Source organism: Mesoplodon bidens (genome assembly GCF_964165515.1).
Source record: "Mesoplodon bidens genome assembly, chromosome: 13".
In the NCBI taxonomy this organism is placed as follows: Eukaryota; Metazoa; Chordata; class Mammalia; order Artiodactyla; family Ziphiidae; genus Mesoplodon; species Mesoplodon bidens.
The window spans coordinates 12,692,262-12,717,772 of NC_138169.1; the positions used below are offsets into that span (position 1 = coordinate 12,692,262).

The 25,511-nt window shown below is 43.0% G+C and overlaps 1 protein-coding gene across 1 annotated transcript in view; it reads right to left on the bottom strand.

Moving 5' to 3' along the window:
- FBXW8 (F-box and WD repeat domain containing 8) overlaps positions 1-25,511 on the bottom strand; it is a 117,391-nt gene that overhangs the window by 52,886 nt on the left and 38,994 nt on the right. Inside the window, exon 5 of the mRNA XM_081252506.1 lies at positions 18,337-18,494. Within this exon, the coding sequence (XP_081108632.1) occupies positions 18,337-18,494 (158 nt within the window). The remainder of the gene's footprint in view (positions 1-18,336; positions 18,495-25,511) is intronic.

Genomic DNA, 25,511 nt, shown 5'->3' on the forward strand with positions numbered 1-25,511 from the left:
AAAGCTTTCACTTCTCATCTTTTTGCAATCCCTCTTCCCCTTTTTCTTGTCTTGTACTTTGTCCTTAAACAGTAAATGCTTTGAACTTAGGATCTTACTATAAGGTATCATTCATCACTAAATAAATACAGCGAGTCAGAAGAAAACAACACTTGTGGGTTGCTTTGCAAGCCTTTCAAACTGTCAGTAGGCTAAGTAGGTGATTACAAACAAAAGCAGAGCTTTCTTCAAGTTAAATGTTGCTTCAGATGTAAAACAGTGCACTCTTCTAAGAATTATGATAAACTTGGGGGATAAGCAGATTGCAAAAGGCTCCACAACACATTCCTCTGGCAAAATTTTAGCTAATTCTTTCCATTTTGACTCAGAAGAAGCAGATACACTGCAAAAAATGCCAATGACTCTACACATTAAATAGGAGACAGGCACATTCCAGGATGTGCCTCTTCCAAATAGGCCTGCACTGCATTTGTTTGCAGACATTACAATAAAACAGTAAAGCAACCACTATTGCATGAAGCCTCTGAGTGTTCAATCACTTGTCTCCTCTCCTTCAGCGCTAACTTCCATCTTGGGAAGAGCATCATTATCTTCGTTTGACAAAACAGAAGAAACAGAAGCTCTGAGTGGTTCAACAACTGGTCCAAAGCCACTTGGTATGTGAGGCGGCTGGGCTGGAACTTAGCTAGAAAGTGCAGGATGAGGGCTTCCCTGGTGGCGCAGTGGTTGAGAGTCCGCCTGCCGATGCAGGGGACGTGGGTTCGTGCCCCAGTCCGGGAAGATCCCACATGCCGCGGAGCGGCTGGGCCCGTGAGCCATGGCCGCTGAGCCTGCGCGTCCGGAGCCTGTGCTCCGCAACAGGAGAGGCCACAACAGTGAGAGGCCCGCGTACCAGAAAAAAAAAAAAAAAAAAAGAAAGTGCAGGATGAGCAGCTGCATTTACAAGTGCATGAAGTAACCATGAGCTCCATGAGTAATCGACATAAACTTAACCTGTCTTCTGCCAAGTGTGGAAGTTATTCAACCACAGCTCACTCGAAGCACACATGGAGTTTATCTATAAACACATTTTTCATTACTAATCAAGTACTGGTTTTGTTGGCTTCATTTCCCCAACAGAACTGTATGCAACAAAATACCCTTTACCACAAGGTTGCAGAGCTATTCTAAGAAGGGTCTTTTTAGAAAATATATTCTAGGTGCCATCCATTTAATGGTCACATCCTTCTCTTCTGAATGCCTGTTGTGTCATGATCTTTGTCCGTTTTCTCTACTGCAGCTATTAAGTGTATAACTCGGCCAGATCCTCACTTGTCATCAGTGCCACTATCGTTTGCACAGTCCTCCAAGATCACTTTTAGGTGCATTAACATTTAGGACTGTTGTGTCCTCTTGCTGAAGTGACGCTGTGTTACATGAAATGTCCCTCTTTGTGTTGTGTTCTTTGCTCTGAAATCCACTTTGATGTTGATATAGTCACTCCAACTTTCTTTCGGTTACTGTTAGCACGCGATGTGTCTTTCTGTCCTTTCACTTTGTGTTGTGTCTTTATATCTAAAGTGGGTTTCTTATAGATGGCATTTAACTGATCTTGCTTTTAACTGGGGTATTTAGACTCTTATCTTTAATGTGATAACTGGTAAGGATGGGTTTAATCTACCATTTTGCTGCTTGTTTTCTATTTGTCCCATTTGCTCTTTGCTCCCTTTCTCCCTCTTTTTCTGCCTTCTTTCGGACTGAGTATTTGAATTAATGATGTGTTTATTTCATTTTAATTCCTTTGTTGGTTTATTAGCCAAAACTCTTTGTGTTTTAGTTGTTGCTTTAGGTTTTTAGCACACATCTGTAACTACCAGTCTTCCTTCAAGCGATATTACACCCCTTCACATACAGTGAAGCAGTGTACTTCCATTTCCTCCCTCCCAGCCTCTCTGCTATTCTTGTCACACTTTTTATTTCTACTGTATGTTATAAACCCCACATACATTGTTATTTTTGCATAAGCAGGCAATTGTCTTTTAAAGAGAAATAACAAAAAAAGCCATTTATATTTACCCATGTAATTACCACTTTTACTGCTCTTCCCCTTACCACTTTTAACATTATTAAATCCTGCAGCTTGTGCAATTTCACTTTGCAACTGTGTTGTTGGATATTTGACCCCAAGACACATGGGCAAGGTGAGCAGGGACAGACACAGCAGCTAACAGGATGGATGCTTGAGTGAAAGCTAATTTTTTTTTTTTTTTTTTTTTTTTTTTTGTGGTACGCGGGCCTCTCACTGTTGTGGCCTCTCCCGTTGCGGAGCACAGGCTCCGGATGCGCAGGCCCAGCGGCCATGGCTCACGGGCCCAGCCGCTCCGCGGCATATGGGATCCTCCCAGACCGGGGCACGAACCCGTATCCCCTGCATCGGCAGGCGGACTCTCAACCACTGCGCCACCAGGGAGGCCCGAAAGCTAATTTTATAAAAGGTAATTTTATTATTTAATATAGTTTATATCATGCTACTTTTACAACCTCAAAACTGCAGGGGCTTGAACAGTGAATACTTGAATTATAAGAATGTTTTATAATATTGTAGTGGATTATTATCCATGTTAACCAATATTTAGCCAAAAAGGAGTTAATGCAACAATACATTCAACACGTATATTTGAGCCCTCGCCTTTCTAAGCTCTGGGGAAACTGCAGTGAACAAGACAAAATAAAACAAAAAAGTCCCTGACCGCATGGAGCTGACATTCTAGTGGCATCACCAAGCATCTTGGTTGGGGGCATACGGGAGGGATATGATCTCTGTTCTCACAAAATTCTCACTGCAGAAAGACATGTTATAGCCATGAAAATATAACGTAACAAAAATATAAAAGATATATACACAAACTGCAATGGGACAGTGGCTAAGCTTAACAATGGATAAGTCCTATTGTCAAACTATTTAAGATTCCCCAAAAGGAGAAGCTACTTATGCAGACATTTCAAGTTGAACTGGGTCCACATCCATTGCACAATATTAATCAATACCTATCAGAGCCAAATAAATTTCCTTCCCAAACAGGTGATGATTTAAAAAATTTGATGTAAATTCATTTGAAAGGCCACGTTTTATCATACTGCAGACACAGCACTAATATGGATTTGGCTCCTAGCATTGGGTGGATTTCTGAAGTGGCAGGATTGTGTCCTTTTTCTGCTGCATTTCCTAGGAGTGACTTCACAGTACTGAAAGTGGCTGAACATCAATAAAGGTTTGCTGAATGTTTGTCTTATGTTTTAGCAATGGAATATTTGGTTGTAAGAAACAAATCCACTGAAACTGGTTTAAATACAAAAGGAAACAGACTGAAAAGGAACAAGGCTATTTCATGGAACCCAAGGGCAGGAAATACAGCTGGACAGTAAAAGGGATCAGAACCAGAAGTAGGAAAAGATTCAGATCAAGGTAGTCCGTCTCCTGTTGCACCAGACGTCTTGCCTCTGCTTCTCTCGGTAACCGTGCGTCCCTCTCGCTCTACACAAAGCAGCTTTCTCTCTTCCCCACTTCACAAGAGCTTCTACTCCAAGCACACAATTGAGACTGAAAGTCTGCAGCCTAAACGGTTCAGCCAAGACCATGAATCAGCTGCCCCCAGGCCTGGGGTCCCCATCCTTGTCTACTCAGCTGATGTCAAAAGACCAACTCAAATTCTATGAATAGGTCCACCTCTAGAGGGGCTTCAGAGCAAGGAGACACCCCAAAAGGTGTCTACCACCCTTATCCCGTACGCTAGGCCAAGGTGAAACAAGAGAAAACTTCTCAGCAAACGCAAAGGGAGCTTCTGGGTGGTTCCTCAGTACTGACTTAGTAAACAGGTCATTGTCATCATTCCCTGAACCAGGCATAAATAACCCTCAGAGCTGGGGCTCATGCCCACACCGGGAAAGCTGAAAGGAGACCAGGTGTCTGTCTTTCTCCATGACAAAACCTCAATGGCTGCGTAAAAGATGTTTACCTCTGAGCTAGTGCTGGGATCACAATACTGTTTCATTCAGGAGAAAAATGAAAAGGACACAGGCAAAAAAAAAAAAAAAGCGTCTCTCAAAAACTGCGGAAGACCACAATGAGTGAGGGCCATTGGCCCAATAAAGTAGACAGGAGTAGGGCTTGGCAGTCCCACTGCTCTTTGGGCTCAGGGCCCTCCACCTTGACAAGCAGCACCAGGGCTGCAGGAACTCTGAGTTCACCCTAGCCTAGGAACAGTCATTTATGGGGAGATGAGTAACGATGGCCAGTCTTTGGAGGAGACATAACGTCTGCTCAGCAGCTGTGGATGGGCACCCATGCCAGTTTGCAGCATGCCCCTTCCACCTCCCAAAGGAGGCCAGCCAGAGTGTGGTAATGAAACTGCACATAGTGGAAATGGGATCTAAATGAGTTTAAACTGATTTATGTTAGCTTTTGTAAAGATTACTCTACATCAGGAAAGTGCTACCACTGTGAAATAATGTCGACAATCCTTAAGACCTCCACCTAATGGTACTTGCACAGAATATTTATATTCCTCATCACAGGAACAAGAACCATAATGGATACTGTTTTTGTTTTATTACGGATGCATATTTAAATTAATCTGCTATTTGCCTAAACAATTAGCTGCTTCTGTTTGCATGCACAAAGCCAAAACTGCAATTAGGCTTCCATCAAAAAGATAAGTCCCAACTAAAACTGTCCCAGTGGAATCATAAGAGCTCAGGGCAGAACTTCCCAAAATTGCTTTTTAGCATAATGGTAATTATGTTAATTGCTTGAAAGGTAAATAACTGCTGAACTGGTTTTGGAAAAAGACAATTGGTATTATCCCTCCCCTCTGATCTTTTTCATGCACCATTAAATTTAAAACAGGTTAACAGTTTAGAAAGTCATAGACTGGTCACTTATTGAACTGCACAGTTTGTCTGGTGGTCTTTCGAGCTTTTTTTCTTTTTTTAAATTAATTAATTAATTTATTTTTGGCTGAGTTGGGTCTTCCCTGCTGTGCGCGGGCTTTCCCTAGGTGTGGCAAGCGGGGGCTACTCTGCCTTGCGGTGCGCAGGCTTCTCATGGCAGTGGCTTCCCTTGTTGCGGAGCTCGGGCTCTAGGTGCGCGGGGCTTCAGTAGTTGTGGCGCACGGGCTTAGTTGCTCTGCAGCATGTGGGATCTTCCCGGACCAGGGCTCGAACCCGTGTCCCCTGCATTGGCAGGCGGATTCTTAACCACTGCGCCACCAAGGAAGTCCCATAGCGCTTTCCTTTCTTTTTTTTTTTTGGTACGCAGGCCTCTCACTGTTGTGGCCTCTCCTGTTGCGGAGCACAGGCTCCGGACGCGCAGGCTCAGCGGCCATGGCTTACAGGCCCAGCTGCTCCGCGGTATGTGGGATCTTCCCGGACCGGGGCACAAACCCATGTCCCCTGCATCGGCAGGTGGACTCTCAACCACTGCGCCACCAGGGAAGCCCCCATAGCACTTTCTTGATCAGAACTTATTTTAGCCATGAGCTCCTGTTCACTTGAGCTTGCACAATAAACACCTGAGGCTTGGTCTCAGCTTCATAATAATTAAGTAGACAAGATCAACTAACTGCAGTTCAGACACTGAGTGACGTTGACTATTCATAAATTTCCACCATGTAAATAAACACTTGCCTATAAGAAATTAAGGAGGAGTCAAAGGAAATTCTGCAATGAGAAAAAGCACCTTAACAGAAATTTAAAATACACCCATACAGGTCGTAGGTGATCAGTAAATGTTCCTTGCTCTTCCCTGTATGTCAGAGGAGGAGCCACGCAAGATAGCCAATCCTGCAGATCTCTGGCCGACAGAGAAAAGGCGTATTTTTACTACAGTGTAAACCTGGAGCAAACAGGGGCCCAGGGCAGGCCACCTCCCAGCCCTGAGGAGGCTGGCCAAGTGCATGTGTGTGTGTGGGGATGCTTCTGACCCAGGATGGGGTGAGGATGGAGTTGGGCCCCACCCAGTCCAGGGGCCCTGATATTTGCCCTTCAGGCACTGCTCTCAGCCCAAATATTTGGAGGTTTGCCTGCTGAGTTTCTCCTTGGCCCACGGCAGCCATGGGAGTGCTGACTGGGGTGTGTGTGTGGTGGGTGTGTGGTGTGTGTTGTGTGGTGTGTGGTGTGTGTGTGTGTGTGTGTGTGATGCAGTAACCAAAAATAGCTTTGATGAAGCTTGGACCAGGCTGGGAAAGTAGGAAGAGCTGGGAGAGGGGAGAGTCAGGAGGCAGCCAAGCACAGGTCCCAGTAGTAACATTTTTGGTGGGACTGGGGTTCATTGATATAGACGCTTCTCATAAACCCACAGCTGAATGACTGCTTTCCCTCTTGCATGTCTCATGTCTAAGCGTAAGGCGCTCCTTGTAACCAGTTGCGTAAAATATCTGCATCATGGGCACATGTTAAAGAATCTGTGTGTTAAAGAGACGTGTGCTGAAGAAACCAGTTGTTAAGAGATTTTCAAGGATGCTTCAAGGGTTATTTCTTTGGGCTTCTTCAAGTTTGATTCATGTATTAAATCGGACATTTAGAATAAATAAATAAATAAATATACCCACAGCACTCACTAAACATGTACCTCTTCACTCATTAAGTCTACACAACATCACTATGAAATTACGCCAGAGATGTAAGTGGCGTAAAGTTTGAGAGGACAAAACAAGTTCTGGGGCTTCCCTGGTGGCGCAGTGGTTGAGAGTCCGCCTGCCGATGCAGGGGACACGGGTTCGTGCCCCATTCTGGGAAGATCCCACATGCCGCGGAGCGGCTGGGCCCGTGAGCCATGGCCCCTGGGCCTGCGCGTCCGGAGCCTGTGCTCCTCAACGGGAGAGGCCACAACAGTGAGAGGCCCACATACCACCAAAAAAAAAAAAAAAAAAAAAGTTCTGCTTTCATGGGAGAAGAGGTCAGTAGGACATTAAAATCAGCGTAAACAAGGGACATAGAGAAGGGCTAAATCATGGAGGGTCTTGAAACAAAAAACTAAATGAAATTTATCCCTCACCTAGATGCTGCATCCACTCATCCTCAACGTCCCAGCTGAACAGAGCTCTAAAGCTGAACTCTGTTGCTTATGGCAGAAAAACAATACATATGAAGTATTCTGGAAGCTGCATTCCAGACTGACAAGGGAATGTGAATGGGCTTGTGGACCAATGAAGTGACTGGTTAGTGCATAAGCAAAGGAACGACAAGACATAAGATCACCAAGGCAGAAACTGAGTCAAGAAGGAGGAAAGATGAATATATTTAGTAGTCTCAAGTTCAAAGCAGAAAGAAAGAACATTCTAAAAAGAAGAATCAAAAACAAAGAGTAAATTAAAAAGGAGGCAAGTGATATAGTGTAGGAATATGACAATGTGACTAAATAGAAACATTTACAGTTAGCAAAGTCAAAGGAAAAACAGATCAATGAGGAAGAATTTGGACCAGCTCTTCTATAAGGGGAAGTGCAGAGAAGGCAGATAGTGCAAGAAAGACATCATTGTGCACACAGCCACTAACTCCAGCCAATTTTCTCCTGCACTATAACTAAGTGATGTAAACAATATAGAGTATATCTGGAAAACTATATCAGACACTGGGAGTGGTCAATGTCTCTAGAGAAGAGAGGGGGTAACTGGGGGGAACCAGGACCCGGTAGTGGTAGGGAGAGAAAGAACACTTTCTTACTAGATGTTTTTTCTACATGTAATACTACATCAAACAATTTGTTATAATTTGTACACATATCTTTATAAATATTAATTTTATCAGTGATGAGATATCTTTATTATTTTTCCCAATCACAATCCACATAATTTTATAATTAATATTTCACACGGATATACAAAATTAAATTAAAAACTCAAATTCTACTTCCGATTCATTGATGGGTTAAAGTGAATTAAACTCCAAAGGAAAGGGCTTCCCTCGTGGCGCAGCGGTTAGGATTCCGCCTGCCAATGCAGGGGACATAGGTTCGAGCCCTGGTCTTGGAAGATTCCACATGCCACGGAGCAACTAAGCCTGTGCGCCACAACTACTGAGCCTGCTCTCTAGAGCCCGCGAGCCTCAACTGCTGAGCCCGCATGCCACAACTACTGAAGCCCACGTGCCTAGAGCCCGTGTCCTGCAACAGGAGAGGCCACCACAATGAGAAGCTCACACACCGCCGCAAGAGTGGCCCCCGCTCGCTGCAACTAAAGGGAGCCCACGTGCAGAAGGGAAGACCCAATGCAGCCAAAAATGAATAAATAAAATAAATTAAAAAAAAAAAAAAAAAACCTCCAAAGGAATCTGTAACATCACCACCACTTCTCCTGGATCAGGCCGGCACAGGGCCTGGGCCAGGACTGGCATTCAGTAGGGCCTGGGCCAGGACTGGCATTCAGTAAGTCTTAGCCTCCTTGTTCTTTTTCTTTTTAAAACTACTGTTTACTGCTAACAGGAAAATATGTCTGTCTTCAAAAATAGCTCCACTCATATGTTGAGTGATATAACTGTGTAATATTTAGAAACCTGTGTAATTTAAAAGCAATGCTGGTAACTACTGAAGCTGAGGGACAGGGATGTGGGGGCTTATCATACTATTCTCTCCACTTCTGCATATTTTGAATTTTCCATAATAAAATGGTTTTAAAAAATAATTTGAAAGGCTATCTCTAACAAAAGTAAAAACATATTAACTTGTATCTTACAAATGTTTTCAGTAGCTGCCCTGAAAACTAAGTGACTTCTCAATCAGGATGGATTTACAATGAAAGTTCTAATGATAACACTAAAGGATTTTTACATCTATGTTCATGAGGACTATCAATCTGTAGTATACTTGTTATCGTATATTAGTTATTATTTTTTCTTCTTTAGTCTTGATAGGTAATGCTGGCCTCACAAGCTGAGTTGAGAAGTGTTCCTCTTAGTCTATTTTATGGAAGTGTGTAGAACTGGTATTATTTCTTCCTTAAATGTCTGGGAGAATTCACCAGTAAAGCCATTTGGCTTGCAGTCTTCTTTGTGGAAACTTCTAAATTACAAATTCAATTTATTTAATGGAAATATAGCTATTCATGTTTTACAGTTCTTATTAAGTGAACTTAGGTAGTTTGTTTTTCAAAAAATCAATGTATCCATTTTATCTAACTGGTTGAATTTACTGGCATAAAGTTGTTCATAATAGTTCACTGTAACTTTTTAGTATCTATAGGATCTGTAGTGATGTCCCCTCTTACATTCCTCATGTTGGTAATTCATTTCTTCTCTCTTTTTTTCCTGATCAATCTGGTTAGGGTTTGTCAATTCGGTCAAAATTTTCAAAGGAACAGTTGCCCATTTCATTGATTTTCCTCTATTGTTTTTTTCTCTATTCTACTTCATTGATTTCTGCCCTTATCTTTATTACTTTATTCCTTCTGCTTATTTTGTTTAACTTTCTCTTCTTTTTCTAGTTTAAGGTGAAAAACTATACTGTTGATTTGAGACTTTCTCTTTTCTAATATAAGCACTTAATGCTATAAATTTCCTTCTAAGCATTGCCTTAGCTACATCCCATATACTGATATACTGTTTCTAAATTTCATTCAGTTCAAAATTTATGCATCGTGCTGTGTCATTAAAAATCAGTGTTCAATATATACGGAATCTAAAAAAATGGTTCTAATGAACCTAGGGGCAGGACAGTAATAAAGATGCAGACGTAGAGAATGGACTTGAGGACACAGAGGGGGAAGGGTAAGCTGGGACGAAGTGAGAGAGTGGCATGGACATATATACACTACCAAATGTAAAACAGATAGCTAGTGGGAAGCAGCTGCAACGTACAGGGAGATCAGCCCGGTGCTGTGTGACCACCAAGAGGGGTGGGATAGGGAGGGTGGGAGGGAGATGCAAGAGGGAGGGGATATGGGGATATATGTATGCATATAGCTGATTCACTTTCTTGTACAGCAGAAACTAACACAACGTTGTAAAGCGATTATACTCCAATAAAGATGTATTTAAAAAAATATATCAGTGTTCAGTAAAACCACCCCCCAATTAACCAAAGGATTAACACCAAACCTTGTATCATAAATGCAATGTGCCACTGTTTCCTGCATGATAAAACTATTTCAAATTATTTTCACTAGTAACTTCAAAATTTTGTAGTTATCCTAGAAATTGATCATCTACTAATGTGTGCCTAAAGCATGAGAACTTCCCTCTCCAGTGTTTCTTAAATTTGAGAGTTTGCAGACCTCTAAGAATTCATCTATGAATCAGTCAGTGTGAAAAACAAAGCATTACAAGGCACACAGGTGATCACTTGGTGCCAACAGCCTGTGACTACAAAATGCAAATTCAAATAATGAGATCTCACAGTATGGTTTAGTTACAAGGTCAAAAGATCCAGATTCCTTTTTTAAATTACCATAAAAATACACAGATTTTTAAAAACTTCCTGGGCTTCCCTGGTGGCGCAGTGGTTGAAAATCTGCCTGCCAATGCAGGGAACACGGGTTCGAGCCCTGGTCTGGGAAGATCCCACGTGCCGCAGAGCAACTGGGCCCGTGAGCCACAACTGCTGAGCCTGCGCGTCTGGAGCCTGTGCCCCGCAACAAGAGAGGCCGCGACAGGGAAAGGCCCACGCACCGCGATGAAGAGTGGCCCCCGCTTGCCGCAACTAGAGAAAGCCCTCACATGAAACGAAGACCCAACACAGCCAAAAATAAATAAATAAATAAATAAATAAATAAATAAATAATCAATCCTTCCCTCTACTACTAAAAAAAAAAAAAAAAAATTTTTTCTAGAGATCTCACAACTCCCACCCACGATTTTATCTGTGGAATGCTACTTGAGGAACACTGAACTATTATTTAGTTACAATGCATATTCAGTCCAAAGCACATATAAGCAAGTGTAAAACAAATATAACTTCAAACTCCCCTCACTGAAGAATAGAAAAACTTTAAAAAAGCATTTTTATTCAGCAACTTCCTCCATCACATAAACATAGTCTCTATGGCTTGTCTATGAAACAAAATCTAACACCCTAGACCATTCCAGGCGGCAGTCAACTTTAAAGTTCAGTGCCCTAAGAAATACTTCCTCAGTATGGAAAGAACCACCTCAGTTCAAAACTCTGCATTTCAATTTTTAAATCCACTCTGAATATCTTTAAAATGTGAGCACTCTTACTGTTAAGAAAAAAGGACTCCATCTGGTATTTTTTTGGTTTTTATCAGAAAGTTGTTTCATATTGTTTTATCCACTGAGTGTCTGAATAAGACTTCTAAGACCTAAGGGTAGGCAACGGTTTCAGGCAAGAATTACTTATTGAAACTTTTAAGAGAAAAATGACCAGAAAAGGCAGGCCTTGAAAAAACACAAAATTCTCCACAATCCACAGTCAGGTATCTTAGCCATCTCCCAAGCAATGCATTATTATGTTAATAATCCACTTCTGAAACACCAGGGGAGAGGAGAAGATTGAATATTACATTCAAAGGTTATGCTATTAAATTGAAATGTCATCATCAACATACAAATGAGACACATAAACAAAACTATTGAAGAACTGATTTTTTATTAAACATAAAATTACAAATAAAACTTTAGAAGCACCTAGTCTCTACAGCCGTCTAAAATATGGTCCTACTGTTCACTGCTAAGAAGACGCTTGGAGAGACCCACTCCCACCCATTGTGTGCACGACAGTAAATGAGAAATCACAGTCACTTCGGCCCAGGTCAGGCACAACCCTGGACAATGGAGCATGCGTGTATTCAGACAATTGCACTAGGAGTGCTGCAGGAGTGGATAAGCCACTTTGCCTTGCTTGATGGCACCACAGAAAGACGACTGTTGGCTGTCCTATCTAGGCTTCCACATGCTAATGTGCACTGGGTCTTGTCTCTCCTCTCTCCACTGAGGGGGACAAATAAGAACTTCTTTGCACCTAAGAAGTGTGTAATCTCATTTCTCACCGAAGAGTGAGTTTTCGTGACAAACTCTGAACAGGGAGCGGGTTTCGAGTATACTGCCATTCCCCAGTGCTGCGGCTCCAGGCCAAAGGCAGGCAAGCATGGAGCAGATGGAGTCCTGGCAAGGTCTGCACTGTCCCTGCATTAGTAGCATCTGCTCATTACTCAGAACCTTCGCCTGCTTTATCTAATGCTCCAGGAAAAGCATTTTGATTTGATTCATTTCGGTACGGTAACGTGCAACACAATTAGTGGTAAAATCAAACTGGAGGATGGCCAGTGCTGACAATCGGAAACAAGGCAGAAGAAATATGAGGCCAGTGGGTTGGAATTCAAAAAATCACAACTGTGGATCATCTTGCCAAATCTCAACACCCCAGGTGGGTGGTACAGTGTTCCTGCAGGGCCAGGAGGCTAAAAAGGACGTGGGGATGACTAACTTTTTCCCAAAGCAGTTTCCATCTCCCCCTCTGGACCTGACTCCTTCTGCAGAGAATATGTGTACAGACAGACCATCAAGGGGGTCTCAAGAGCTACAGAGCTTCCCTTTGGCACAAACAGGGAGCTGAAGTTCACTGGCTCATTTTATTATCTTATTCTTCTGTTCTGTGGGGCACAGTCACGAATTTCAGACCTCACGAGGTGAATTTCCTTTGTGCTATGGCACTGCCTAAGAAGCGCATGTTCCCTGCTCCTAGAAAGAAGCAATACAAAATGTGTGTTTGATTATTTCAACCTGTCTTTGCCCAGAAGTAGTTACTCAGGAGTAGGTTGGTACAAATACCACAGTGACAATCTGTTAAACTGAAGTAAGACCAAAGACAATGCTACCTGAGGTCTGGGGTGAGGTTGGAGGGGGGAATGAGAAGCTGTTGCTTATCTCAGAAAGTAACAATTCCCATCAGACTGGTAAAACAAGCTGAGTGAGAGAGGAGCAAGAAAACACAGGAGCTTTTATCAAAGAAACAATCCTAATACCAAAAGGAATTCAAGACAAAGCAAAGATTTCAATGTAAATGATGCAGCCAAGGAAGTACTATAGATTTTACCCACAGAAGGGTAAAATGAAACCCAAAATAATAAGACAGACAAACGTGATGATATAAGTGTAAACAACTAGACAGATCAACTGAACAGAATGTAACATCCAGAAACAGACCGAAATACTAAGAGTTTCAGATGCAAAAACTTGTAAAGGCAGCACCTCAAACCAGTGAGGTAGAGATGGGCTTTCTAATAAGAGATGCTGGAAAGATATAATCAGATTCATATACTATTCTAGGATGAACTCTATACTGGTCAAGATTCAAATATAAAGATAAGCCATAACACTATCATCCAAAAGAACACAAATAACAAATGTTGGCAAGGATGTGGAGAAAAGGGAACCCTTATACACTGCTGGTGGGAATGTAAATTGGTGCAGCCACTGTGGAAAACAGTATGGAGGTTCCTCAAAAAACTAAAAATATAACTACCATATGACTAAGCAATTCCACTCCTGGGTATATATTTGAAAAAAAAATGAAAACGTTAATTTGAAAAGATACATGCACTCCAATCTTCATAGCAGCATTATTTACAATAGCCAAGATATGGAAGCAACCTAATTGTCCATCAACAGATGAATGGGTAAAGAAGATGTGGTGTACACACACACACACACACACACACACACACAATGGAATACCTCTCAGCCATAAAAAAGAATAGAATTTTGCCATTTGCAACAACATGGATGGACTTAGAGGGCATTATGATAAGTGAAATAAGTCAGACAGAGAGACAGATACTGTATGATCTCACTTATATGTGGAATCTTAAAAATAAAACAAACTAGCAAATACAACAAAAAAGAAGCAGACTCATAGATACAGAGAATAAACTAGTGGTTACTACTGGGAGAGGGAAGGGGGAGGGGCAGATGGGGCAAGATGGGGTAGGGGTTTAAGAGGTACAAACTACTATGTATAAAATAAATAAGCTACCAGGATATATTATTGTACAGCCCAGGGAATATAGTCAATATTTTAGAAAAACTATAAATGGAGTACAACCTTTAAAAATTGTGAATCACTATGTTGTCCACCTGAAATTTATATAGTATCATCTCAATTAAAAAAAAAAATTTTAAAGCCCTAACAGTAACAGAAGAAAAAAGAATTATAAGTAGCAGGTACACATGTGAAAAAATTCAACCTCTCTCACACTAAGAGAAATGTAAGTTGAAACATTTGGATACCATTTCTTATCTATCAAAGTGACAAATACTGAACAGTTTGAAACATACTTTGTTGAGAAAATGGGCACAACTTCATACCCTGCTGGTTCGAGTGCAAAATAATATAAGCCCATTCGCACCCACCTTTTGACCCAGACATTTTTGTAGGAAATAATCCTTCCTGCATTTACATGAAATGTCATATATACAAGGCTTTTCACTACCACACTGTAATAGCAAAAGCATAACACAACTGTTCCTCAATAAAGGACTGTGTAAATAAACCACAGTGCCTGTACACAGTGGAATACCATGAAAAAGGAGCATCTTCTCCATACACTGATGTGGACAACGTTTCAAGCTATGTCATTAACGAGACGTAAGCATTCCCAGGTTTATTACAGCATTATTTACAATAGCCAAGATACGGATACAAGCCAAATGCCCATCAATGGATGAATGGATAAAAAAGACGTGGTATACATACACAATAAAATATTATTCAGCCATGAGAAAGAAGGAAATCCTGCCATTTTCAAGAACGTGGATGGACTTTGAGCATATTATGTTAAGTGAGATAAAGTCAGAGAAAGACAAGTACTATATGGTATCACCTACATGTGAAATCTGAAAAGTCAAACCTGTTTAAAAAAACGGAGTAAAACGGTGGTTACCAGGGGGTGGGGGGACAGGTGGGATAAGATTGATGGTGTTTAAAGGTACAAACTTGTAACAAGTGGTGAATAAACCACAGGGTTCTAATGTATAGTATAATGAATACAGATAACAATATTGTACTGTAATTATGTAGTGATAAATATCACTACAATGGCAGCCATATTACAGTATATAAATGTATCAAAGTAACACACTGTATACCTTAAACTTACACAATGTTACATGTCAAATTTATCCAATTAAAAAAAAGATACGCCATTAAGTGAAAAAAACCAAGGTATGGGATGATATAAACTAGTATGCTATCTTTTGTTTAAAAAGGGGGGAAGGGACTTCCCTGGTGGCGAAGTGGTTAAGAATTCGCCTGCCAATGCAGGGGACACAGGTTCGTTCCCTGGTCCAGGAAGATCCCACATGCTGCGGAGCAACTAAGCCCGTGCGCCACAATTACTGAAACCCACGCCCCTAGAGCCCGTGCTCTGCAACAAGAGAAACCACCGCAATGACAAGCCCACACACCACAACGAAGAGTAGCCCCCATTCACCGAAACTAGAGAAAGCCCACGCACAGCAAAGATGACCCAACGCAGCCCAAAAAAAAAAAAAAAAAAAAGGGTGGGGGGAGGAGAGAATGTGAATAGATACTAATACTTACTTGTATTTACAATAAAGAAATACTGGAAGGATCGAAAACAAACTAAAAAATATGGCTGCTTTAGAATGGAGTGGACAAAAATGGGTAGAAGCAAGACTTGGCAATGCATAACTTTATATATTAGCTTGATCTTACATCCCTTAAAATGTATTACTTAGTCAAATGCATTAAATTACAAAATAAAACCCACTCATTTACGGATTAAAAAATTAAAATCATATATACACATACACACATAACTACTGTCTAGAAAAATAAACCATAAACAAAGTCCACTGAAGAATAAGGGACAAATTGAAAAAATATTTAAAATCAATGACAAGGGTTATTTCCTTAGCCCTTTATTTTCAACTGCAGAAGATAACAACCCAAAGAAAATGGGGAAACAATCTGCAGAGAAAGAAATACAAACACCTAAAAACACAATGAAAAGATGTTCATATATACTTATATAAAGAAAGGTAAACAAAAACAACAGTGAAGTACCATGTCCACCTATCAGACAAGCATGAGGAAGCAGTCATTCTCATATACTTTTAGTGAGACTATAAACTAGTGAAACCCTTTTGGAGGGCAATCTGGCAGCATTTATCAAAATGTAAAGCATCTGTAGCCTCCAATCCGGTAATTACTGGTAATTTACTCTGTGACTATACTTGCATAAGTCCATCACGATACTTGTTCAAGGATATTGTTTTGCAGCACTGCTTCTAATAACAACAACAACAAAAACCAATCCAAATGTGCACCATTAAGGGCCCTAATAAATACAGTACAGCCACATAATGCAATACTACACAAGCTAAAAAAGAACAGGGTTTACCTATAAGTGCTAATATGGAAAGATCCCAAGATGTGTCATTAGGTGAAAAAGCAACATGCAGAAGAGTACACAGAGTGGGACATACGTGTGAAACGTCAGAGGAACTAGGACTAGGGGAGCAGGCAGGAACACTTCAACTTCTTTGTATACATTTTCTTTTTTTATATATTATCCTTTTGTGCTTTGTTTGAATTTTAACTACGAAATTTTTTTAAACCAAGTATTTAAAATACATTATGACAATTATGTGCCAAGTATTTACTGAAAAAAGAAGTTTCCCTAGCCTATCTACAAGGTTTCCTAATATTTCTGTGCAACGACAGGGATAAGGGTGACAACTACAATTCTAACCAACAAACTAAAACCAGCAGCACACTTGCACATCATCAAAAGCTGTATTTTCAAGCTCACAAGATATGAGATGTGAGGGTGCAAAAAGCTGAGATGCACCTCTTTATAGGTGTCTCTGTAGAGTCATTACATAAACAGCACTACATCCCTGGCACGGCCTAGAAGATACAACCAAAGTTCTCGATTTGCTACTGATGAATGATTCAACCTCAAGGAAATAACTTAGTCGGCTTCTCTGGACCTCAGTTTCCCGATCTGAAGAAGAATGTGTGTGTGGCAGGAAGAGGCTACTGGATGGTTCTAAAACTGTATATGGGAGCTTCCCTGGTGGCGCAGTGGTTGAGAGTCCGCCTGCCGATGCAGGGGACATGGGTTTGTGCCCCGGTCCGGGAAGATCCCACATGCCGCAGAGCGGCTGGGCCCGTGAGCCATGGCCGCTGAGCCGGTGCGTCCGGAGCCTGTGCTCCGCAACGGGAGAGGCCCCAACAATGAGAGGCCCGCGTACCACAAGATAAATAAATAAATAAATAAATAAATAAATAAAACTGTATATGATTCTAACTTAAAAGTATTACAACTTCTGCATAGTTGTTTGAAAAAAACCTCATTGATAATTCGGCACATAGGAATCACACTCAAGCTGCTCTTATGTTATCTATCCAGGATGTTAACCAACATACACGAACTATGACATACCCCAGAGACAGCTTAGCTGAATTTCTAGAGGCTGAAGTAAAATCCATCAATGGTGCCCAACTAATGTCAAACCAAAAAAACAGAGTTCATGTTGTTCATGTTGTTAAAGTAATAAAATGAAAATATTTAATATTTCAGCTCTAATTTTTATTTCTTAAATGGCATATGGATATAAAATTCCCCATTAGCTCCTTTACTACAGTTTTGTCCCTCTGAGCTACCTCTGAAAATCTGCAACCATGCCATGACAGGAATGCTAACATTCTGCAATATCTTGTGATCCAACTTTCAGGCAAGTGGGGAGACAAAGCTTTTGGAGACTCAAACTTTACAACATAATGGAAGTCAGGAGCATGAGAGGTAGTAATACAATATCACGGCCATCAAAATTATTAGACTCTTCTTACCTAGTGCTGTAAATCCACAGTTGCCCCCACACAAAGAGAATTCTGTTGGTCCCAGAGAGACAACATATTACCATAAATTATCTCGTATGGTATGTAAGTGCCAGGAAAAGGTAGGCCCTGCCTACCTTTATTTTTCTATTTCCATATTTGTCAATAGATTATCTATGTCTATCCTCTTTTCACTGTTTCCTTTGGATCAAGCAGAGACTAAAGGAAAAGTAGGCCAAGTATACTTAACACCAAACAAGTTATTTGCTTAAGATGGCTTGGCCAGCCTTGTGTCTGGCTCTAAAACCCAGCCCTACAGTTCCAGTAGGAATTAAACACCAGTTTCAAAGGGCGCTGTGTTCCAATACCTACTAATGCATTGAGGGTTATTGGCCAACTTCTTCACATAAAGGCAAGAATAAGGGGGGGGGTGTGTGTGTGAGTATGTGTGTGCCCACATGTATGTATGGAGGGATTATGGGTGGAGCCGGCCACAGCTGCTTAATTTTTGTCAAGCTTTGTCAAGGAGGCTTGTGGTTACTTACCATCCTCATAAGCCGCTACCGCCAGCGAGCTGTTTATCCTCACAAAGGAGACATATGGCTGCATTCCAGGCTCATCCTCCTCGTAGTCCGATTCCAGGAAGGGGGCTGTGTAGTCCCAGGTGCGGGTGTCCCACACCCTCACGTCCCCTGATGTATATCTGGAAGAGAAGGACACGCTTGGTTCCAAACGGGGAGTGGAGAGCAGGGCCACCGTGGAGAGAATGGAGAAGCCTTAAAACGACAGAGGAGTCCGATCTGGCCGGTGTGGAGCCACTGCTGCAACACTGTTTACACGAGTCACTCCAACAAGAGGAAATGGCAACTCGTAACAGAAAGGCCAAGAGCACGTTTCCTGTTCTCGTAACACAATGGGACAATTTCAAATGAGAATACTGGAATAAAAAATTGAGTAGCGGGCTTCCCTGGTGGCACAGTGGTTCAGACTCCGCCTGCCTATGCAGGGGAGGCGGGTTTGTGCCCCGGTCCGGGAGGAGCCCACGTGCCACGGAGCGGCTGGGCCTGTGAGCCATGGCCGCTGAGCCTGCGCGTCCGGAGCCTGTGCTCCGCAACGGGAGAGGCCACAACGGTGAGAGGCCCGCGTACCGCAAAAAAAAAAAAAAAAAAAAAAAAAATTGGGTAGCAAGATCTCCTTGTTTTTCCTTTTTGACTATTATAACCAATCTGCTAACTTAAGTCCTCCCAGTAAAGGGATCACTAGCAGAAATGTGTAGAAGCCACACTATTTATACACAGACGCACACACGCGAAAGACAGAGAGGGAACTGCTAAGGACTAATGGTCTTCCGGGCACAAGCTTTCTAATACTTCATCCATGCATCAGATTTGACTGATTAAAGTCCCTAAAGACTAATTGATTTGCTGAAACAATTAAATCTTGCCTTTAGCAGCCAGACAGTGCTGCCTTCTCATGAAAGCTCTTGCCGAAATGTCTGACACTCCCCGGTCTTGCCCGCTCAGAGGACAGGAGCCCTCACTCTCTCCGATGACTCCTGCCACTCCAGCAAATGCCTCACTCCATCAAAGCCAAGGCAGGGCTGGAACCTCCTCAGACACCAGGCCCTGACGATAATGGAATGGCCAGATGATGAGGTGGTGCGCTGGCTGCCACTGAGGTGTCTACGCTAAGCTCCTCACATCTGCTACAGGGGGTTTGATTCAACATATAAAGCAACGGTGGGAAAGCACGTTAGAAACGGGGTAATGGATGTATATCGATGCTCCTCTCACTTCACCCCAGCTTCCACCTCTCCCCTCCAGCCCCGTGTCCTCAAGTCCATTCTCTATGTCTGTGTCTTTATTCCCGCCCTGCCACTAGGTTCATCAGTACCATTTTTTTTTCTTTTAGATTCCATATATATGCGTTAGCGTACGGTATTTGTTTTTCTTTCTCTGACTTCACTCTGCATGACAGACTCTAGGTCCATCCACCTCACTACAAATAACTCAATTTTGTTTCTCTTTATGGCTGAGTACAGGGAGATCAGGTCGGTGCTTTGTGACGACCTAGAGGGAGGGGATATGGGGATATATGTATGCATATGGCTGATTCACTTTGTTGTACAACAGAAACTAACATAGCATTGTGAAGCAATTATACTCCAATAAAGATTTTAAAAAAAAAAGAAACGGGGTAAGAGTCTCATGATGAACCCACACAAACACAGAGACAGGCAGACAACTGTAAAGGTGTTCTGTCTTCCTGAGGCCAAGCCATAGTTCCTTCTTTGACCTCACATTACAAGTGTAGAATCGAACAAGATAACTCCAAGATTTATTTAATTACTGAAGTCTATGACATGATGCATCTAGAAGTAGTTACAGATGAATTTCTCATGTGAGGTTTCTTAATAAAGAAACTGGGAATATTCTGATTCAGGAATGCTTCATTTACTAAATGTAGCAGTGTTTCCCTCAAATTATTAGTTGACAGCAAATACGTACATTATGAATTCAAAGGCCATTCTGTCACACACATTCTCTAGGTTGGAGCACTGGACTCTCTCCCTGTAGGACAGTGACTGGAGTGCATGCGTAGTGTAAAGAGGCAAATAGGAGAGACGTGCTTTCTAAAACTGGACTGATGGGGCTCTGTTTGACCACTGATCTTCCAGTAAATAGAAACGCTCACTCCATGAGTGTCATTACACCTGGCGATGCACAAGCAAAGGCAGATATTGATATCGCCACGGCCAAAGCACGGCCGCTGGCTCCCAGACCCTCCAGGCAGTGCTCCAGACCACCTTCAATGAGGAAACCTCCGTAAGAACACACACTGCACTGCACCAAAACTACCAGGCTCACCCTGACACCCTAAAATGACTCGAGCATTCCCTGCAATAAAGCCACATACTTAGCAACAGAGACACTCACCAGAGATAACATGGTTGAATTTCTAGGCTGTGTATGATTATTAGATTCTTAAGGTTAAATTCTATGTGAAAGGAACCAGCCAGTTCAGAAAAAAAGCGTAAGAAGGATGGCAATGTCTTTCAGAAACACAGAGAAGGTAAGTGAAAGGCAGAGGGACCTCAGGAGATCAGAGGACTCCGGAACTCTGAGAGAAAGCAGTACACAAACCAGGAAAATGTATTTCCTTCCCATCAGTCTTGGTCATTCTGTCTCTTATGACCTGTATATGGGACCACACCAGCCGTCTTCACGGGGTCCTTTGAGGTGCCCCCTTAGTGGGTACAGAGGACAGGATTTGGGTGGCCTGAGCTCCACCATCCGCAAGCTCCCTTTACACAAGGAGTTCCAAGGCAAAGCAACAACAACCAAACCAAAACTTGGAAAACTGCTAAACCACACAACCGTGAGCTACGAAATACAATCTGTCTCTCTCTTCTGGGGGAAGAGGAGAGACGGAGGACAGAGGTCACACAGAGAGGAGCACCTTTTCACATCTAAAAGGCTCCCGACCAGCCTTTTCTTCCATGAGGTTGTCCCCTTCCCACTGCAATTCCACACACCTAAAATTAAACACGTGCTCTCCTCAGAAAGCCTCAGCCCACAACCAGACTGGCCTGTTGCAAGTTCCTGATTCTGTCGGTGACAGGACCCATCCCAAGTCACTGGTACAAAACCGAGGGGCTCCTCAACACCTCCTTCCCCGGCCACCCACACTGCTACACATGTGGTCCGCACGCCCTTCCTGCTCTTCTCGTTCCCAGGCTGCCACCGGGTCCCGCTCCCGCATCAGCTCCCAGCCGCCCCACTGCAGCCTCCTCACTCCTGAGCCTCGCCCACCTGCAGCCAGCCCCGCACCAGCCAAGCCCTCAAAAATACCTGACTACGCGGATCTCTCTCCCTCTCTCCCTCGCCCTCCACACTAGACCCCGCGAGCCTTATCATCTACCATGACAGCGGCCTAGACTTTCCTCTCGTGGCAATTGTGTGAGTACGTGTGTAGTCATCTGACTGTTCACCTCCCCTACGAACCCACAAGCTTCTAAGGTCAGGGGTTGGGTCTTGCTCATTGATGTTGATCCAGTGACCAGAACAGTAGAACTAGAATAGTACTTGACACCTAGGAAGCCCTCTGTAAATCCTGAGGCCTCAACACCACACTGAATGAAGCCTGAACTACCGGCCAGGCACTGAGAACTCTCCATAAACTGGCCTCCACCCCTCTTCCAGACTCATTTTCTCCTCTTCCTTAGCATGAGCTGGCCTCTAGCCAGGCCTGCCGTTCACTGGCTTCCACACCATAGGTGCCTCTGCACCTTGGCTCCTCCTTTCTGGAGCCCCTTCCCTCCCCATGACCCAGCTGGGTGGGTCAACCTTGGCTACACATTAGAGTCACCTGGGATGCTTTTAAAACTCCCAATACCCAAGGGCACACCAGATCAATGAAATCTGACTCTCTGGGGGTGGAACCAGACAACAGTGTTTCCCAACGTGCCACCAAGATTGAGAACCACCTACCTCACTCAAGCCCACCAACGTCTCAAGGCCTAGCCCAGGCCCTCCTCCTCCATGAAGCCTCTCTGACTCAACAACTACTGTGCCCTTGGACCTGAAGAAATGGCATTCACTGCTACATCCCACGTCTCCTCACCCTGCCCGTGAAGTCCTCGTGAACGCCCCACCTCAACGCCACAGTCTCCGTCACAGTGCCTTACACACAGCTGGAAGAAGGGGGTCCCCAGCTGGTTTGAGTGGCATCTCCTTTTCTTTCTGCTGCCCACCTTCTAGTGCTAATGAGCAGTGAAACACCCGGAATGCAGGCATCGAGATGCGTCAGACTTCTTGCATTTACTTCCAAACTGAGTAAAACCTCTCTATAAAACACGGAATTAGCTAAATTGTTTTGGTAAACATGAAATTTTCCATACATATCTGTTTAAATCAACTCCATTCTTCATCGCCAAAAAGCATGATAATAGCATAAATGCTGCAAAACAACTCACGAGGCAAATATAAAAGACTCGGTGTCTCCTTTATGATGGGAAAAGAGAATAAATATCCTATTTCAGCAGGTACTACACGATGACTCAGCAATAGGCTCTAAAATCTAACACTTGAAAGCAACCACAGCAGTGGTGCTCAGACTGTGTTAATGAACTCGTGCTAAAGAAACAGACATTTTCATGAGGGTAAAACATTGTTTGGGGCAGAGGGACCTGGACCAAACCCTAAATGTGATCTAAAAGCGCTTAATAACGTTGGCCAGGAGAAGCAAGAACAGATAGGAAAGGGAGGTAGGGAAAGGGCTGATTTTTCTCCAGAGCTCCAGATGTCTTTACGGCTGCCTAATGACAATTACACTCAACCAATTAAGACACCACTATGACAGTTGCATTGTCAGTAAGCCTTTGGACCCCAATGTTGATGGCTCTCTAATTAGTGCCTGTGCAAAGTACAACTGCGACTAATATATTAGCTGATGTAAGAACACTAAAGAAAAACTAAGGAAGAAAGAAGCCTTTTCCAAACGAGTAAGGAGGTCCCGGCCCACGGCACGGACCAGTGAAGATGTATGCTTTTCCCAGTCTTTTTTTATGCTTGGCAACATTGAGTTTACCTCCAAATAAATAGGTCAGAGACCACAGCTGATTTTTTGTTGAAAGAATGGGAATAGAGCCTCTTTCAAGCTCGGCACACCAGAGGAACTGCCAATTTGAAATGATTTACCACTGAAGAGCTTTCATTAACTAGAACATTTCCAATAAGCAGACTACTTATTTGGACTAGGAGACCTGAAGAAAATGGAAGAAATGCTGTACAGCTGCAAACAACCTTGAACCTTTCTCCTCGTCTAAGGAGCCAAGCAGGTGGAAGCTGTGGGGGGATGGTTCCATTTTGCTTCCAGCTGCCAGTGATTTGCTAAAAAATTTTTTTTCAAGGCTCTTCACAACAACCTGGGGCACTGTTTTAAGAATCTGGGAGTCAGGTTAAGTGACTTACCCAAGGTCACAAGAAACATTTTAGTGGCACAGCTGGGGTCAAACCGGGTCCCCAGGCTTTTCTCTAACTGCTGCTTTAGCCAACAAGTCACTCTGCCTCCTCTGATGAGTGTCTGTAAACACATACGGCTTTTAAGAACCATCCCCATTTAAGTGCAATATAAGGAATTTACTGTTTTCAATACTGTGACTCAGGCTTGCGGGACATAGCCCCTGACCCTAACTCATCAATTCTACCACTACAGCTCAACTGGAAGGCAAGAAGCCAACAACAAAAAAGCTCAGTATGCTGGCAAGGGGCGTGGGACTGGGCAGATGCAAAGGTGCCGCCTACACGTGCTTCACAGGTGATGTGGGAGCACATGTGGGATGGCTGGTAAAACTTCACCCTCTACAGGACCATACTCGTACAGCCACCCCCAAAGTCACAAGTCTATTCTGATCAAGTACTCACAGCAGCCAAACGGAGCCTTGTTATGAGGCCTCAGGCCAGGAACAGCAAATGGTTTCGTTTGTGTGTCAAACCCAATAAATCAGTAGTGGCTGCCTACAGCCCTGTGTTGAGAAGGATTCTGAAGCTGTATTCCATCCAACTCACCAGAAAAATAAATGCTGTCACGGATTTTTCATGCCCACTGTTGGTTTGGGAGCGAGGAGCCACGGAATCTATGCAAGTTACCTGCGTCCTTACTCCATACAAAACTCTGCCTGGGGACTTCCCTGGTGGCCCAGTGGGTAAGACTCCAAGCTCCCAACGCAGGGGGCCCGGGTTCGATACCTGGTCAGGGAACTAGGTGCCGAATGCCACAACTAAAGGAGCCTGCGTGCCGCAACGAAGACCTGGTGCAGCCAAATAAATAAATAAATAAATACTCTGCCTGGCCAACTCCTAGTCATCCCTTCCAGACTCAACTGAGAAGTCACTTCTCAGGAGAAACCCTGCCGGACCTGAAGCCTACACTAGGAGCCTCTCGCCAGTCAGTGTGTTATGGTGCCCACTCTTCCCCTACCCTAACCTCTCTCACACTGTCTTGTAACCACCTGTAACTGTATCCCTTTGGCCTATGAGCAAGGGATGTGTACCCCTCCCCTCAGCAAGGAATGTGTCTGCAGTATTCATCTGTGCTTAGTACATACTGAATGAACGATTCTGACTTAAACTCAGAAGATGGAAGTGGTTTAAAGCCTACAAAGCCATTAGGCAGGGGTCCCTACAAGTGCAGTGTCCACGTTTCAAGAAACGTTTATGCCCTTAACATGCAGAGGTTTTAGGATCTAGTCACACATACTCCATTACTTTCTTTAGTAATACCAAAGATTACAAATCAATGAAAGCAAGAGTATTTACTGTTTTCTATGAAACATGACTGTGTTGTGTTATGCAATTAACAAAATGAACTCAATCCCACGGTGCAGTCTTTCTGTGGAAATGCACTACTACAAACATCAAGGGCAGCTTAAGATGCACCAATTGAAAAATAATGAACATCTTAATGGACCTTACGAGATCCATGCACTACACACTGAAAACTGTTTTCCATACATCTTGGTTAATCACAATCAATAGAGTCAGAGTCAATGATGATTATGCAGAGTTACTGTAGCTGTGGCCCTTCCCATTATTCCTTGGAGAACCAGAGATGGATAAATGCAGTCATGAGTTCACCAGTATTTATTAAGGATATTCTGGAGCTCCTTCATTAAGGATATAATAAATGTAAAGCTCTCCTCTGGTCTCTTATCAATATC